Source organism: Cotesia glomerata, linkage group LG2, assembly GCF_020080835.1.
Source record: "Cotesia glomerata isolate CgM1 linkage group LG2, MPM_Cglom_v2.3, whole genome shotgun sequence".
NCBI lineage: Eukaryota > Metazoa > Arthropoda > Insecta > Hymenoptera > Braconidae > Cotesia > Cotesia glomerata.
In genome coordinates, this window is record NC_058159.1 from 8372101 (window position 1) to 8390308 (window position 18208).

Here is an 18208-nt window from a genome sequence, read left to right on the forward strand (position 1 = left end):
ATAAATTTTTTTCACAAAGATTTGGCAATTTTTAATTATCAAATTTCTTTTTTTAAACAAACATTGATTTTATAATTTAAAAATGTCTATAATTTCTCGAAGAAAATAAATATAAATTTCTAATAATTTCTTAATACCAATTCAGTCAAATTTATTCTAATATATATCATATCTAGAGTGATCTGCGAGCAAGAACTTACAGATCCACCTTAGACTCTAGCGGCTGTTTTGTGTACTATTATTCATCAGCACCCATGCAACCGAAGAAAATTCTTTAAATTAAAGTTGAAAGGTCTTAGTATTTTAAATTAAAATTTTGTTTGAAAACTAAAAAACAGAAAGTTAATACTTTGAAATATTTTCTTATTTTAGAATTATATTAAACTGACTTACGACTTATAGTTATGTTCAACTTTTTTTACTACAACATTTCCATGAGCAATAAATGTTATTTTATTCATACACATGTACCGATTTTATTATCCCTGGAATAGAAGATATCTGAAGTTTCATTTAAAAAAAAAAAAAAATAACTAAAACTATGATAACTACTATTTTATTGCAATAGAAAAAACGATCAAATTTTTCTTGCATATGATTGTGCTGCAATATATAAGTACATAAAGTATAGATGGGAACTGATATTATCGTAGTTATAACCATAAATGTATGTACCTGAATGTTTATCGAACATCCAAGTTCATTTAACCCGTGCGATACGGCTTTTCTTTCATGTGAATTTAGTAGTTTGATAAGCAATAAACAAAATAATAATTTTAATAATAATAATAACTATAGTTATTTAGCCATAATTCATAGCTAAATTTGTCATTAAAGACAAATTTGGGAACTGGGGAAAGAAAGGATAAAAAGAAAGGGGGGATCTTACTCAGTGGGAATTTTTCGGTAACCGAAAAAATAATTCAGACAGCCTAGATCAGGATTCGAACCCAGACCATTTGGTTGGGCCTCAATGGCTCCACCGGTTAAGCTATCCAAGACACTGCCCGTAATTATTATTCAATCATTTAATAATTTATGATAATATATTACTACTCAAAAGATATGTTTGTACATATACCAAACAAGAAAATTAAAAATTAAAGAAGACAGTTAAAATCGATGATGGAAAATATTTTATTAAACAGGTGACCGATAAAATTGACAAATCAATAAGCTCGGTTGTGGTAGAAAAAGAAAAACGTAACCTTAAGGCCGTAATTATTAATTTACTTTTTATTGCTTTAAAGATACCGATAATTAAAAGTTATTCATTCATATCTTTTCCACGGAGAGAGACTAAAAGCTCGAGCGTAGTCAAGAGCCGGCAAGCGGCGCCACCAACGTTCCTTCGGAATTTAATGAACGTGTAGCAACGAACGACGATTACTTGGGGAATTCATCCGTTTCGCAGTTGCTCGTCTCTACTCTACAAATACAGTAGGATTAAGCTGAGAATTCTAGCACTTATTCTCATTTCCGCTTGGTTTCCTTTTTCTATTTGTTATATCAATTTGTCTAGTTCAAAATATTTTTTTGTCATTTTCAATTCTAGCTACAAAGTGATTCCAATAAATTTTATCTAATTTGTGCAAGATGCGAAAGTAGAACTATATATTTAAAAAAATAAGATTTTAATTAAATTGAGTTAACTCAATTGATTAAAAAATTACTGTGATCAAAAAATTACTTGAAAAAAAATATTAATCTGAAAATTTTTCTCCGAAGATATTTTCGAATAGATCAATCGATTTTGTTCCAATTTACACTACATATTAAATGTGATCTTTAAAAGAATAAAATAAGTTCGTTTTTTGAATTGGTCAGTACGTTACTCTGAAAGTTACTTTAAAAAAACGTTTTTATTTAAATTTACTTTTAATATTTCTCGAAATCTATCTAACCGAATCTGTCATAATTTAAAGTAGGGGAGGGGAGGGGGGCAAAATGGGGTAGGGTTGGCAAAATGGGGTACCCCCAAAATTTCGTAAGAAAATTTTTTTTTTCCAAAAAGTTCTTTCAGCTTCCTAAAATATATTTTAACGTCATTTCCTACAATTTAAAAGAGAAAAAAATTTTTTAATTAAAAAAACAAAAAAAAAAATTTTTTTCTAACTTTTCTTACAGTAATTTTTATCGTCATTGTGCATCGTAATAAATTTTTTTTCACATCTACGATTACTTTTTCTAAATTTTTAAGTTCTCGCTTTACAAATGAATGATTAAAAAAAAAAAAAAATCGGGGAGTCATTGGTTCCATGCCAGTTTTCGAAAATAAAGTTCTAATCTGATCTTCACATTTTTAAGGTCTTAGTAACTAGTTCTTAATATTCCTACGAGGATATCTGTCGGCGTGTGTGTATGTGAGTGTAAACCTCTAATGTGTCAAAGAAAAATCTTACACAGAATGAAAAATTTCTTGACTGGAAAACAAAATTCTTGGATCAAGAAAATTTTCAGGTGCCTGAAGGAAGACTGAAGTTGTGTTGCCCGAAATAAAAATTTTTCTTGAAATTCTATTCTTGGTAGAAGTAATTTTTTCTTAATTCAAATTATCATAAATACTTGATGCAATAAATTTTTACATTTGATCAAGATTTTTAGATACTTTAGGGAAGCAGTGCCACCTACTTCAGCTGAGAAAAAAATTTTCTCACCTTGAGAAAATTTTTCTCTTGAATATTTGATACCCATTTTATATTATTTTAGCGTGCAATTATACATATTGAATGAAAAAAAAATGATTCAACATTATTTGATATGTTAATCAATAAAAATATTAATGAAAATTTACTTCTATCTTTATATTTAATTTTTTGGAGCAAGAGGCTGAATTTTCTCAAAACAAGAAGATTTTCTTGACTTAAATAAATTTTCTTGGATCAACATACATATTTCTTAAAACAAGAGAGTTAATTTTGTTGGAATAAGTGAAATTTCTTGTGTCAAAAAGAAAATTTTTTTTTCGCTCAAGGAAATAATTAGGAAGAAAAATATTTTCTTGGCTCAAGTGAACCTTTTTTTCTGTGTAAACTAACCATTCTAAAAGAATGTCTTTTTTAAATAACTTCGAAATTTATTCTCGGATAATTTTTGATGTCATAATTTAACTATCAATGCTCAGAAAACTGTGTCAGAGGCCGCCAATTTCTTTAAAATCATTTGGTGGGCTTGTGAGATATTTAATTTAAAAAGTAAGATCTTCAGGCCTACAAGATCATTCAACTTGAAAAAATTTTCCTAAATCCCTAAACCAAGAAAGAGAGTGCAAAAAAATTACGAATGTTTTTTTTCGTGCTATTGCTAGGAATTGCGTGAGAACTATGTCTAAAAAATTTTTCACCGGGAGATCCAAAAATTAGAATCTTCTCAAGGGAACTCTTTTTTTTATCTTGATATTATTTTTACTCAAGCGAAACCCGTCAAAAATTACTACAAAATTAAAAAATTTTTTTTGCTACCTCAATTTTTGTTAGGAGTATATTGCGTCAACTATAACAATGTTTCTTTTTTGGGTGATTTGTTCATCTCTCTGGGTTCTTTTGTAGACTTATCGATAAGAAAATATTATTTTTTTAACGACATTTCATTTTCGGATAATGAAATTTTTTTTTTCACTTTTTCAGGGGGTACCCCTGAATACCCCATTTTGCCCGCAAAAAAAAAAAATTTTTTTCTACGGCAACTTGAAATTTGACTATTTTCCTTCAATTACGACTGAAAACGAGAAAAATCAGCATATTTAAGTCCTTAAAATCATAACGGTTTCTTAAGTACCCCATTTTGCCCCCCCCCCCCCTAAATTTAAATTAGCAAAAATACTTCTATTGCTGGCACATATTCACTATCATAAATCATGAGTCAATATATCATTCAATCGATTGACAAAAAACCATACACCATTTTGCACCAAGTCATGAAAAAGTTATAATTAATACACCAAATTTTTTTTCAATAAACTTAATGAATGAAAGGGGTGATTTTATAATAAGCGATTCATTACAAATGGACTATCGAGAAAATTGTTTAAAAATACTAGAGTAACTGGGATATTATCCATCATTTCTTTCAATATTTTCGCGTCTCTGTTATTTTATTTCTCTTTCACTTGTTTGGATAAAAAAAGATTTAAGAGAAGCTTCTGAAATAGCAGCAGGGTAGAACATAACGCTTAAGTAGTAATGTCATGCTAAGATCAATTTTATATTCCATGCGTCACTTTGTAGATTTGAGTTAAGCGCACAAGCTTTTAGAAATTCCAGCTATTATCATGAAGCTGTTTCCAATTTCAGACTCATTTTTTATTTTTTTTACTTGGGTATATCTCTTTAGATGAACCTATTTCAAAGACTTTAAAACATTCATTCTCCCTTGATTATTTTGCATTGAGTACGTTCTTATATTAAAAATTATAATTACTGTGAAAAAATTTTTTGATATAACTTGATACTGTCAATTTTCAAGCCTGATATGATTCGACCTATCACTTATGATCACATCAAGCTAATTGAAAGGAAAATTTTGTTAAAATTAATGTATGTACGACGTTTGGTGATTCCTGACCTTATTACAGTTTTTAAACAATTATTCAAAAAATATAGTGGAAAAAAAACCATTAATATTTACTGTAGTGTACCGGTAAAAAATAGTAAACGTAAAAAATCAATAGGGAGAGTATTTATTTTTTACTATTCGAATATTTAAAATAACAGTAAAATAAAGTTTTTTTTACTAAAATTTCTACAAAATTTACCAGAGCTTCCAGCAAAAATGAATCTAAATAACGGTATTATCCGCCGGATTTGAGGCAGCACTGCAATGATTAACTTCTCAGCTGTCTAAAAAATAACATATGTCAGCGATTAGTTGTTGTTAAATTTCAGTTAATTGCAACAAAGTTTCATACAATTATCATTTTAGTGAAATTAAATGCAACTAGTAAATATTATTTGTACTTTATTTAATGTACTATAATTACATTCGTAACTTGCTGTCACTATTGTGTATATTTTATAAAGAAAAACAATAAATAAATTAAATTAAAAAAATCTAGAAAATGGCTAACCCTTCAGGCCATCCTAGGAACTTTCTGTTATGGACGAGTTCAAAACGCTCGAGAAATTATCTGTTCCGAACATTTGAGCTCTTCGAGCTCAAAGACACAACTTCTCCACATTTTCGAGCTCTTCGAATTTTGATGCAGTTTGCGGCAATCAACGCAGTTTTTTAAGGAGTTCACACACACAAACAGACATACGAAGAGACATCCTCGTAGGGATAGTCACAATAGCTACCTAAGACCTCAAAACGTGGAGATCTGATGAGAACTCGATTTTTGAAAACCAGGGTGAAACCAATAATTTCCTGATTTTTTGAAAATCATTGATTTTCATAGCGAGAAGTTAAAAAATAAAAATTAATTTTAATTTTAGAACTTTACTCCCTCGTAAGGTGACGATTTAACAGTCATGTGCCCCCTTTAGGAAATTTTGAACACTACCTCTGATCAAAAAATTATATATGAGCATATCAAAAAAATTTTTCATTCGTTCTTAGATTAAAACTGATTATTCGTTAATTTAACTTTCCAAAAGTCAACAAAATTAACAGAATTATTCCAGATGGAAGTTAAACCTTCAGACGATTTCTTGAAAACCGGCATTAAGGTTGGAAAAGCACCGGAACTAGCGATATCCGAGAATAAATGTCTGCTATATCGCTGAAGGTTGGTGGTGTGCCTATGTCACATGCATACGGTTATATAATATGTATTGTACTCGTTAACCGGTTGGGAACGCGTCGTTGAATTTTCCAGGTGGTGTATATGCCAGCACAACGGCACTTCCGGTTGCTATCCAACTCTCTTCATATATACTTCTCGGTAACCACTAAACTCTGGGGCTTTTCCTGAGGCAATACGACACTTTCTCAACTTGCCGTAACAAAACTTCAGCACCGGGCTTTGGCAGTTTAAAAGTTTATCCATATGCATTAACAACGTATACAGAGATTTACGAACATTGGTTTGACGTTTACTTTGTCTCAGGATATAGGTTATTAACAATCATTTCATATGTTGCTGACGAACTTTATCATAAGTGTGGTTTGAAAGTCGTCTTCGTTTTTACGTCATCATGGGTAAAATCTGAACGTACTACCAACTAACTAACTGATGTGCACTTAATAATTTTCATAGTTAATTAAAATTAATAGACATTTGACAATTTTGAGGAATTTTTGAACTAACTAATAACAAAAAAAAGTTTCGAAAAAATATTTGAATTGTATAAATTAAAGAAAAAACTGAAAATGCAATTTTTTAGAAATATTTTTCTTTTTCATTTTTTAAATAAATGTGTACAATTTTTCATTTTTTAAAGAAATGTGTACGTTATTTGAACTATATATTTCCGTGCAATAACAATGGAACGCGACATCCTATCAGATTTCTGTAAATTGCATTTGAAAGCTTATTTAATAAGCTTCAATTTGTGTACTTATTTATTTCTCCAAATTGAATAGTTTAGGAATAATAGCAATTCAAAAATTTTCAAAAATCGCACAAATTTTCACTTTTACCATATTTTCGTGCAATTACAATTGAACGCCAAATAATATTTTAACAATTTGTAAATCTTTGTGAATAATATTTAAATAATTTGTAAATACTAATGCTTTGCGTTTTTCCTCGGTATTTTTCAAAAATTCATCGAACTCGACAAACGTTGCAATATCTCCGTATGGCAAGTTGTCACCGATGATATTCCAAGCTTTTTGTTTACTCGGTGCATCTGCTGACTGCTGGACGACTTCTAATATTTTTTTAACTTGTTGTCCAATGGTGTAATTGACGTTTCTTTTAACTTTCGACATTTCAGTACAAATAATACGCTGCAAATATTTCGCAAGATCATCGTAGTTGGTGATGCCTAGAAATTGTATAATAAATGATCATGTTAATATTATTTTAAAATTTTAAATCAACAATACTTTCAGACAATAGGTAAATATAATAATAATAATAATAATAATAATAATAATAATAATAATAATAATAATAATAATAATAATAATAATAATAGCGGTGCTTGCTACGTGGCCTCCAAGCGGCGCATCGCGGGAAACGCAGACCATAACACCAGGTCTGTAGGCGAACGACGTAGCCGATGCAGTGGGCCAACTACCCACTGCATTGAAATACTGAGTTACAACAAGGCGTAATCTCAGAAGTGCTCCCCACAACCGGTCCTTTTCGGATGAGGACCATTCATCAGGTGGGAGGAGCACGCCGGACCCGATGAACGATGACGACCCTGGCGCTTTAAGGACTTTCTTTAAGTGGACGGAGGAACTACGAGTCGACCTCTTGGTGTGCTACCAACGTAGCGAGCCGGGGGTGAGCGGTTATATGGCAGTCTAATAGACTTTCCTTTCCGGCGCAATTACACCAAGAGCGACGCCGTTCCTCCTTGGATGACAACAATCCCTTTATAGGACGGCAAGTAAGTATATCTAAAAAGATAACTTACTCCCAACAACAGCTAGAAGCGGTAAATGAAGATCTCCGTGCAAACATCCTGGAGGATTCCACCCTGCTCACTTTGAGCCAGGTTGTGTATGGTGCAGCAGTTTCGGCTTTTCCGAGAGAGAGACATTGTCTCTCGATCGAAGCAAGGTTGAGACAGCGCATCTCACAACTTGGACTCAAAATTGACAGATCCCGGAAACAGGTCTCCCGCATTCAGTGTGTGATTGAGTTTGAAACAACTCAAAGAGCATACACGCCCCGAATTCGACGCATTGCTGCTGAACTTCGGTGGCGTCATCACACACTGAATAAGAGTACTCTTCTTGTCATCAAGGAAGAGTCTCTCAATAAATTGCGGGCTTTAGTGACTGCCAAAAAGTCACTAGAGAAAAGGCTGAAGCGGTTGGTCGACAACTCGTTGTTTCGATCCAGCCCTTCACGGTTTCCGACACCAAAGACCGATGTTACCGGGAATTATCCAACACCTGAACGGGTGGAAGCTTTTTGGACTGAGTTGTATGGAGATCAACCAAACGTGAACGCCAATACTCCAGCTCTGCACGACTTTAAAGCATTCTGTCGGGAACACCGTAGACAGAATGCTGATGAAGAGAGCCCTGCAGTCAGTGTGAATGAAGTTCGTTCAGCTCTAAATGGCAGCAAAAATTGGGCTGCCCCGGGACCAGATGGCATGTCTTTTGGTGGAAGAAGTTTACTTCTACCCACCTCCATCTGGCCCGTATATTTACATCGTACATTAGAGCTGACGAACCGATTCCAGACTGGCTCGTGGAAGGGCGAACCGTACTGATACCAAAAAAAGGTGACTTGTCTGACCCAAAGAATTACAGGCCTATCACCTGCTTGAATGCGGTTTATAAAATTTTTACAAAAATTTTAAACAACCGTATTTTGCATGAGATAGAACCTGTATGGCAACAGATATATGAACAGCGTGGCAGCAAAAGAGGCCTGTCAGGTTGCAAAGAGAACTTGATAGTTGATCGATGTGTCACACAAGATGCGATCTACTATCAACGCAACCTGTCAATGGCCTGGATCGACTATCGCAAGGCATTTGACTCAACTTCTCATGAGTTGATTTTATATCTCCTCAAATGCCTAGGGGTCAATCCTGAAATAGTGGAATGCATTCGGCGTACAATGCAGCTCTGGCGAACGCGTTTTCACATTGGAAGTGGAAACGCATTGCACATAACCGGAGTTGTAGAGTACAAACGAGGGGTCTTCCAAGGTGATTCCTTGAGCCCTCTGCTGTTTTGCATCTCACTGCTGCCTATATCTGTTGCTCTCCGTAAAACTCGTGGGTACTCTGTGGGGCCTCCGGGTGATCGAAAATACTCGATTACCCATCTGCTTTATATGGATGACCTGAAGCTGTATAGTGCTGATGAAGATCATCTACAGGCGGCCCTTAACATCGTAGCAGAGTACACTCGGGATGCCGGAATGTCTTTTGGGTTGGACAAGTGTGCGGTCGTACATCTGGCGAGGGGTAAGTGCTCTGTTACGGGTGATGATGTCGAGTTGGTAGATGGGAGCGTTTTAAGACAATTAGACGCCGGAGAGTTGTATAGATATCTAGGAATGGAAGAGCACCGCATGCATGCGGTCTCCGAAGTCCAAGCAACTCTCCGTAGCGAGTATGTTAGGAGACTCCGGAAAATTTGGTCCTCCGAACTTTCCGGCAAAAATAAAGTCTCCGCTACTAACACGCTCGCTGTCCCAGTCTTACTATACTCTTTCGGTGTCTTAAAATGGGCCGAAAAGGATCTGCGAGATCTCGACATCAGAACCCGTAAGACTATCAACATGAACCGGAGCATGCACCCCAATTCATCAGTCGCCAGATTATACCTCTCCCGGTCGATCGGAGGGAGAGGTTTGCAGAGCTTGGAGCGGCTTCACGATCGTTTAGTCCTGGGTTTAACACACGAAGTTGTCAATTTCACTGCAGATGAGGATGACTTTCTTATGCAAATTGTTCATAAACATGAGAATGCGCATAAGGGGTCGTTCTTATATAAGGCAGCAATATATGCGGCAAGAACCCTTGGTCTTGGAGAAATAAACGCTCTTATGGAACTCCGAAAGGAGGAATTCAAGAGCGCCATCAGGAACGCCGAGGAAAAACTACTCCTAGGCAAACTGATGGACAAGTTTATGCACAGCGTGTTCTTCAAACACGTGCGTGATCATGGCTTGTCCACCCAGCTGACGTTTTCCTTCTTAAAGTCAGCTGGCCTGATGTCCGAGACTGAAGGGTTCATATTTGCTTGCCAAGATGGTGTCATTAACACTCTAGAGTACCGTAGCAAGGTGCTCCAGGTGCAGCTCCCGGACACGACCTGCAGGGCGTGTAAACAACATCCGGAGACGCTTCTGCACATTTTGTCAGCATGTCCTGTGCTGGCGAGAGGTGCATACATCCAGCGTCACAATGCTGCCTTGAGAGTACTGTACTACTATCTTCGTCACCGCTACGGTATTGACGTGACACCGGTGCTGCCTTATCTGCCAGGAGATATTCCCCAGGTTGTTGAGAATGACAGTTGCAAAATTTATTGGAACATGCCGTTTGCAACAACTCGGCGGATAGATCACAACAAACCTGATATTGTGCTCTTCGACAAGGCTACTCGTGACATTTATGTCATTGAGTTCTCGGCCCCGGCTGAATACAACATCTCAGCCAAAGAAGAGCACAAAAGACAGATATATCAGGATCTCCTGTTTAAAATTGGCAAACTTTACCCAGGTTACCGTGTCAAGCTCGTCGTCCTGATTGTTGGCGTCCTCGGAGGGATGAAACAGTCTTTTGTATCCTCACTTGCCAGAGTTCCAGCTTGCTCATCAAAAGCTGAATTCTTGGCGGTCAGGATGCAGAAGGCTGTCATACTAGGTTCCCTCCGTCTACTTAGGAAAATGACTTTGGCCTGCTGTGATCACTAACCGCCTTGTTGTGCGGAGTGGTCCAGCAGTAATGGATGGAGCTCAGGCTGGGCCCTCGGAGAATCGGACTCCGGGGACAACCCCCCTGAGCATTTAATAACACAATAATAATAATAATAATAATAATAATAATAATAATAATAATAATAATAATAATAATAATAATAATAATAATAATAATAATAATAATAATAATAATAATAATAATAATAATAATAATAATAATAATAATAATAATAATAATAATAATAATAATAATAATAATAATAATAATAATAATAATAATACAACGACGAAAATAACAACATAATTATCAATTATTATTATTATTATTATGTTTATTCAATGTCAATATATTTTCATAATTTATATCACGGATAATTTCAAAAACATATATCATGTTTCAATTATTATTACATAATAACTTATTCAGGAAATACTTTTCGGTTCCATTGTACTTCCAAACGCAGCTTCATTGCTTTTCTCAGCTTCTAAATGGTCGTTGGGATGAATTAAATCAAACTCAGAGAGTTCCGCTATGGGATCTAAAACATCACTTAATCCAGTGTGGCTTTGAGTATTGCCTCCTGTGTTTAGAGGCTGCCTCCGTGACAACAACTGAGAAACATGTGTCGAACTGAAGAGCATAGGCTCAGTATTTTGATTATTCATAGATTCACTCTCAGTGCTCTCAACATCTTTTGTTTTGTATGATTTTTTTAATCGGCGTAATCCTTGAGCATAATCCTCTGAAACGGCAATAAATTATGTTACTACACAATTACTACAACACTGATCACCATTACTTTTATTATTAAACTGAAATTCAATGACATTGGTGAAAACAAAATAAAGTTGTATATTTAAAACTTCTAAAAGATTAAATTCGATTTTGCTATTGATTAAAAGGTTAATTACAAGGTATTGCCTCGAAATAGTTTTAATACTATAAGTAAAATAATTGATGTGCGTAAATACTTACTAGCTTTGCTGATAATCTTGATTGGATACTTTAACCATGTCTCGTAATAAGGCCCAACTTCAAATTCTACCCATTTTTCCACCTTGTCTTCATCTTTTTTTGGTGGCCATAAACACATAGTTTCGTCCTCAGTAAGCCAATCGATCGGTACTAACTCTACCACTTTATTATTGTTTATTGTCTCATCGAATTCAATCACTGCGTATTTTTTAATTTTTTCCGTCATTTTACAAGTAAAAAAAAAAATCAACACAATAACCTAAAAAAAATTAAAAAGTTTAAATAAAGCACGTTGCACATATAACTGATTCACTAAGCTCTCAAGATCATAAATAACTGACTGCGTGCAAGAAAAATTGACCAGTTCAGACCTGCTATCGATATACCAACACTAGCGTACAACGCGGCACGTGAACAGTTGCTACACTTTCTATTGTCTCCATCTATATTATAAATACATATTTATATTAAGTATACCAATACTTTTTACGGCTTTTAGTAATTCTAAAATAATAATAATAATAATAATAATAAAATTTTAAATTATGGATTGTTAGTTTATTTGACATATAGTTAAACTGTAGATTATTAATTTATTTACGATAAAAAATTAATTTAAAGTTTTGGATAATTATATTAAATTTTAAAGTATTTAATACGTGAAAATTATTTCATCGATTACTTTGCTAATAAACTTAAATATGTAATAAAGTTATTGCAAATTTAGAGTCATTCATACTTAATAAAATACATTTACGTTTAACATAAGAGAGTTTTAACAACATTTTTCGATTGTCCCAAGAAATTATTTCTATTAAGCCTACATCAATTGATGATGTTGGATAATCGAACACTTCTCTTCTTTCACTTTCCACTATGCCATATATATATATATATATATATATATATATATATATATATATATATATATATATATATATATATAAATTATTAATATTTTCTCGAGTAACGTATTTTTTTTGCTCATTTAATATATTATTAATTTTAAATATTTTACCATTGTTCAATTGAATTATATTGTCTGGATGTTTGTTAGTGAGAGTGATACCACGTAATTTAACCGTTTCAATTATTATAAATTGCTTTTGATTATAAATAATACTTTCAACGACATGTCCATAAATGCACTCACATAAATTATTTTTTTTAATTATTTTCACTTGATCAGCCGATTCTAATTCGTCCAAGCGATTTGCAATTTGAGTTAGCGGTTTGTAAGGTGATTTTACCAAATGCTTAAATAAACCTATGTAGTTTTCACCCCAAAATGCCGATATTTCGCTTAAGGAAACTTGGAAGTGATGAACATCGTCTGGTACGTGTATTAAATTGTGCATATTTAATACTTGCGCATCTTCACCGTATTCAGATGGCAGCAAATTAAAAAATAGTCTCAGCTGATCTTGAGCGTATTCAGCGTATCTAACTGCATTCAAATCATCATTTAAAATTCTGCAGGCAACATATAATAACAAGAAATGTATATATTTGTTTTCAGATAACACATTTTTGAAAATAATTGGTCCAATGTAAAGTAAAATAAATCGGAATTGAATAGCTTTCCATTTAGAAACTTGGTCAATATCATATTGTTTTCATTCAAACTCTACCGGAATATCTAATGCTAAGGATTGCATTTTCGTCCTCAAAATTTCGACCTTACGTCTTTTCAGGCGAGCATTGTGTTTTTTCACTACTAAAAATTTTTCCATTAAATTTTTCATTACTCCAAGATAGAGTAAATGCATCGGATCGAGGACGATGTCATGAACAGGATCAAACTCTTTTAATTTTGTTAATTTAGTCTTGAAATTCTCCAAATGATGTTCTGGTTGATGCTTTTCTATAAATGAATCTTTCGTTCGTAAATTACAGTTTGTGTTAGGATAAACACGCTTATGACTTTTCGTTATGCCTTCAACAGTACATCTTTCGCATGCAAAAAAGCCACCCGGATTTTTTATTGCTTTAATAAAAGCTCTCGCCGGAGAATCGGCAACAACACAAAATATTTTGAATGAGTATTTAATTTCATTCAAAACTATTCCGTTTGAAATGTATTTATTTGCTTCCTTTACAAAATCCTTAAAATAATTTTTTGCAGAGTAAGGCTTGGAGTCACCACAATATAATGCGATAGTTACAGGCTTACTTTCATAATTGCGATGGTAAACTTTCAAGAGAATTGGCCATACTTGAATTCAAGAGTTATGATAAATCGAAATCCCATCAATGTGAACCTGAACTGCTATAGACTTTTCAGTATATACATAAGGAGATATTATATTTTTTAGCACATTTTTTATCCCAATATAAATGTAACTTCCACTAGTTTCACGTTTGCTGAGAAATGACTTCATCGGTCGACAATGTTTTGTTTTCAACAATTGCTTCGAAGTTTTAGGCAAATCCTCGTGCTCTTCTTCCCGCAATACTGTTAATAATTCTGTTACGACGTTTAATGTTAATATATTTAGATTATTTAATGTCCAACAGCGAAGTTTTTCACTTAATGTCTTTTTCGTTGTCACTTCTTCACTGTTAAGCTGTGAACCAGCATCGCCTGGAAGTTGGTCATGATTATTATTTTCCGCACTATCACTGTCACTACTATTTGAATCACTATCACTACTACTGTCAGAATCATTATCTCCAATACTGGTAGAATCATTATTATTAATATTATTATTGTCATTATCAAAATTATCATTATTATTGCACGAGCCTGTATCACTAAGATCGGTAACCTCAGCCAAATATTTAATCTCTTTAATTCTTTAAATACAAAATGAGCATAATTGAAAGTCAATAAATAAATCATGTAATAAAAAAAGTAATTATATACTATACAAAGAATTCTATTCTATTAAAATAGTTCGAAAGTTTTCGTTGACTTCTGCAACTCTTGTAAACTTTATTACATTTTGACAATAAACAGTCAGGCATCATATAACATTGACGGTATGTAAAAATTTATTCTTCTATACAATAACGAGTTATTGTACCGAAAAGTTGGTTATAAAAGCGGAAATAATTTCAAAAACCGAAAGTAAATCCCAAGAATATTTAAAGTAACAAAAACACGGTTTATGTCTGACTGAAAGGCATTTTATCTACTGCAGACGGTATTCGAGTTTTCTTTAGAGCGTATTTAAGATTTACCCTCATCTAGGATATATTTCGAGCGGGACTCCCTTCAATGAGATAAGTTGGGAAGCCATCAGCTAACCGGACGTATAAAAGACGCCTCGGATGTATAAAGTTGTTTTCATTCACTTCGGCGCCAACTAATGGCAACATCAAATGACGCAAGATGAGCCTCGACGTACTAATTAAGATCCCCATAAAGCTCTTTGTGAGGGTATATACGCCCCAGAATTTTTACGAGGATCTGTCCGTATTAATAAATGAACTTTAAAACTACCTGCACTGTATACATTTTGATTTTAGTAACGTCCCATCAAAATAACTAACCAACTATCCATCCCGGCTTTTTTAATTAACATGTTTCATTAAACTAAAGTAATACCGAGTAATTATCAATTAACGCTACAGTTAATTTATATTTTTTAATTAAATATTTTAATTAAATAACTTTTTAAACCATGTTTATTTTTTAGTTTAACAGCAGGGGAAATTCAATTCCCAATTCTCACTAGTATCAATTTATTGAGTTGACAATCTTGGCTTGAGCTTGACTTTCGATTTAGCACGCTTCTTTTCAGATTGACAATACTTCTTACTTTGGTATATATTAGTGCTAGTATTAGTACCAGTAAATGTATACCTATCTGTCTGTATATAGTGGTAGTTCCACCGCCGAATCAGCGATTGATTGTTTTCGTCGTCTTGGCCCTTTCTACTGGCTTTAATTGAAAATGAAATCTTAAGAGCCAGTGGGTAAAGCTGAAAAGCTATGGAAGCGAAACAAAGGTGTCTCATTCTCTCTTGTCTGCGAATGATGAATTCGTTCCTCAGGGCTTACTCAAATTATTTTTATCTCTCGACTTCAGGACACCACGACCAATAGAATCCCACCGGATTGCTTAGCGCAAGCCACAAAAGTAAGAGACTCGCGCTCTAAAGATCCACCAAGCATTTTCACTCAACAATATCTTGCTATTGCATTCCATCTTGAATCAGCTATTTTTTTTTGTTCTGGAAAATTTATAAATTTTTAATGAATTAAGCTTTTTTTTTGAATGTCAAAAAAATTTTTTAGATGCTAGACTTGACAAAGAAAAAGATTTTTATTGAAGAAGTACTAAATTTCGTAGATCTGAATTTTAATCATAATTTAAGCTTTTAATATTGATATTAACTCCTGACAGGCAAAAATCTAAACCGTATTTCTCTAACAGCAATAAGGGTGAAAGAAACCAATATAATTTAGTTTCCAAATAATAATTAAGTATCCAATAAAAGTGAAGAATTTTTTTTGTTTTTGAATTGAAGCTCGAATAATTCTGCATAAGACAGATATAATTTTGAAATAAATTAACAATATAAAAATAACATTTATCATAAACCAAGTCTATAAAATTTCAATGAAGTGAAATTTCAAGGGTAAGTACTTTTTACCCAATTTGCCTCTTAGGGGTTACGGCTTGCTTAAATTTATTTTCCTATTTTCCATTTAAATATCACGTGAAGAAATTACTTTCATATTTTTTTAACTTTGTAATTTTGACAGAATTGGAATAATAATCGAATATATGTATTAATAATAAAAAATATAATTTAATTATTATGGCGTTTTTGGAGGAATATTTGAAATTTTTAATCACTAGGGCGGAACTACCGGTTTGGGACACTTTAGTGCTAGCAGCTTTGGACACTTTGAAATTCAATGATTGTGCAGAAAATTGTAATGATAAAATAATATTTTCATAGAATTTTTAAACGCTTACATTTATAAGAATATAAATGATACTGTTACATTTATAAATTACTAGCTGACCCGACAAACGTTGTTTTGCCATGTGAATAATTTCTAGAGAATTTCTAGTGTAGAAAAAAAATTACTAACTTATTGGAAGTGTATGTGGAATATGAGTGAAAAAGGCCTGGAGCGCTGTGAACGATGAGGGAATGTTGTTTAAAAATAACAAAACACCAAACATTAATTGTTTTAATTTATTAAAAGTAATAATTATTTATATAATTGATTAATTACATAATATTAATCTCTTAATGCTGCAGCGTGAACAATATTTTTTGTTAGCCTGTCTTTAGCTAATACAAACAAACTTAATGGTGTGATTGTCGTTGTTCTAATCTCATGACTTCATTGCGTTCAGCTCGTGTATCGTCTGATTGTTCTTGACGCAATTGCGCCATTCTCACACGCGCTCCAGTATTTTCTTCCTGAACTTGTTCTTCGGTTCTTTGGGCTCTTCTATTTCGAATGCTTCTAGATTTATTTGTATCACGGCTCAAATTGGCCCCTTTGCGTTTTGTTGGCATTGTTCACTGTACAATACAAAACACACATGAATAGAACTGATTGAATTATTTAATTATTATATTAATCATTTATTTTATCTTTGATTACATTAAATATACATGTAAAAATTAGATAGTTTCACGAAAGCGAAAAAATTTATGTTTCTTAATTATATCGAAAATACATATTGTTAGAAATAGTGAAAAAAAAATTCTGTCGAAGTTAGAGCTCTTATAAGTAAACACAAAAAAAAATTTCCCAATTGTAATAAAAATCTAACTTTCACCGAATTCGTTTTTCACCATTCCCAACAATATTTTTGTTATAAATAAGAAAGAATAATTTTTGATTTTATAATAAACGTAAAAAATAATTTATACTTACAACTCAATAGCCGTTGTTTGCGGGAACTCGTGACACGTGTTGAGTATTTTAGAGGTTATGTAAGTCACTTAATTAACTGATCGTGCGATTTACACTCGAAATTAATAATTTTATTAGTTATTAATAATTAATTATATTCAATAATATTAGTTATTAATAAATAAATAATAAAGTTACTCGAGAATATATTTGATATGAGAGTTACACTGAGATAGTAAAAATGTTTAACTACTACGTTTGAAGCATAAACACTAATAATAGCCGAAAACTGTAGAGGTAACATCCCTACTCCGTGCTGTTTACAGGGTGAGAAGTGACTCCGGTAAACACATGGAGGGGATAACTTACCAAGTGATAATAATTGATGTTATCGAGCGGGATAGAAAATGATAAAATTATGAAAATGACTATTAAAAAGCAAGCATTGGTGATAAAAAAGTGCAAATTTAGAGTTGTATGTATTTTTTGATGCCACATAATAAAAAAATAAAAAAAATAAAAAAAAAATTTTTAGGGTGAACACCCCTTATCGCTTAGAGGTTAGAAAAATAGATAGTAGCCGATTCTCAGGCTTACTGAATATGCATAAAAAATTTCATGAGAATCGGTCAAGCCGTTTCGGAGGAGTATGGGAACGAACATTGTGACACGAGAATTTTATATATTAGATTTAAATAATGAATTGGACATTAAATGTCCAAAAACGGTATGCTGTCCTCAAACGGTGCTTCTACCCCACTACTGAGCTCAAAATAACACTTAAATTGTAATTTTGAGCTCGAAGAGCTCAAAAACCTCATAAGTGCAACTTTAGGCTCTTAGTTATGGAATTAGCGGGAAGTTGCAGGGATGCACGGAAAAAAATAAATAGTAA

The 18208-nt window shown here is 32.9% G+C and overlaps 1 protein-coding gene across 1 annotated transcript; it reads right to left on the minus strand.

Annotated features, from left to right (window-relative positions):
- Positions 1-6594: 6594 nt before the first annotated feature.
- LOC123260206 lies at positions 6595-11922 on the minus strand. Its single transcript, XM_044721217.1, has 3 exons — positions 11484-11922; positions 10942-11250; positions 6595-6929 (listed from the first exon to the last, which is right to left on the minus strand). The coding sequence occupies exons 1-3, from the start codon at positions 11707-11709 to the stop codon at positions 6595-6597; spliced, it is 870 nt and encodes a 289-aa protein (XP_044577152.1). The 5' UTR covers positions 11710-11922.
- Between the last annotated feature and the right edge of the window lie 6286 nt (positions 11923-18208).

Excerpts from the sequence above, each read along its gene's own strand:
- LOC123260206 (XM_044721217.1), bottom strand. The coding sequence starts at position 11,709 with ATGACGGAAAAAATTAAAAAATACGCAGTGATTGAATTCGATGAGACA. Across the intron at positions 11,251-11,483 it reads CAAGATTATCAGCAAAGCTA|AGGATTATGCTCAAGGATTA; the intron begins GTAAGTATTTAC and ends TTGCCGTTTCAG. Across the intron at positions 6,930-10,941 it reads AAGTACAATGGAACCGAAAA|GCATCACCAACTACGATGAT; the intron begins GTATTTCCTGAA and ends TACAATTTCTAG.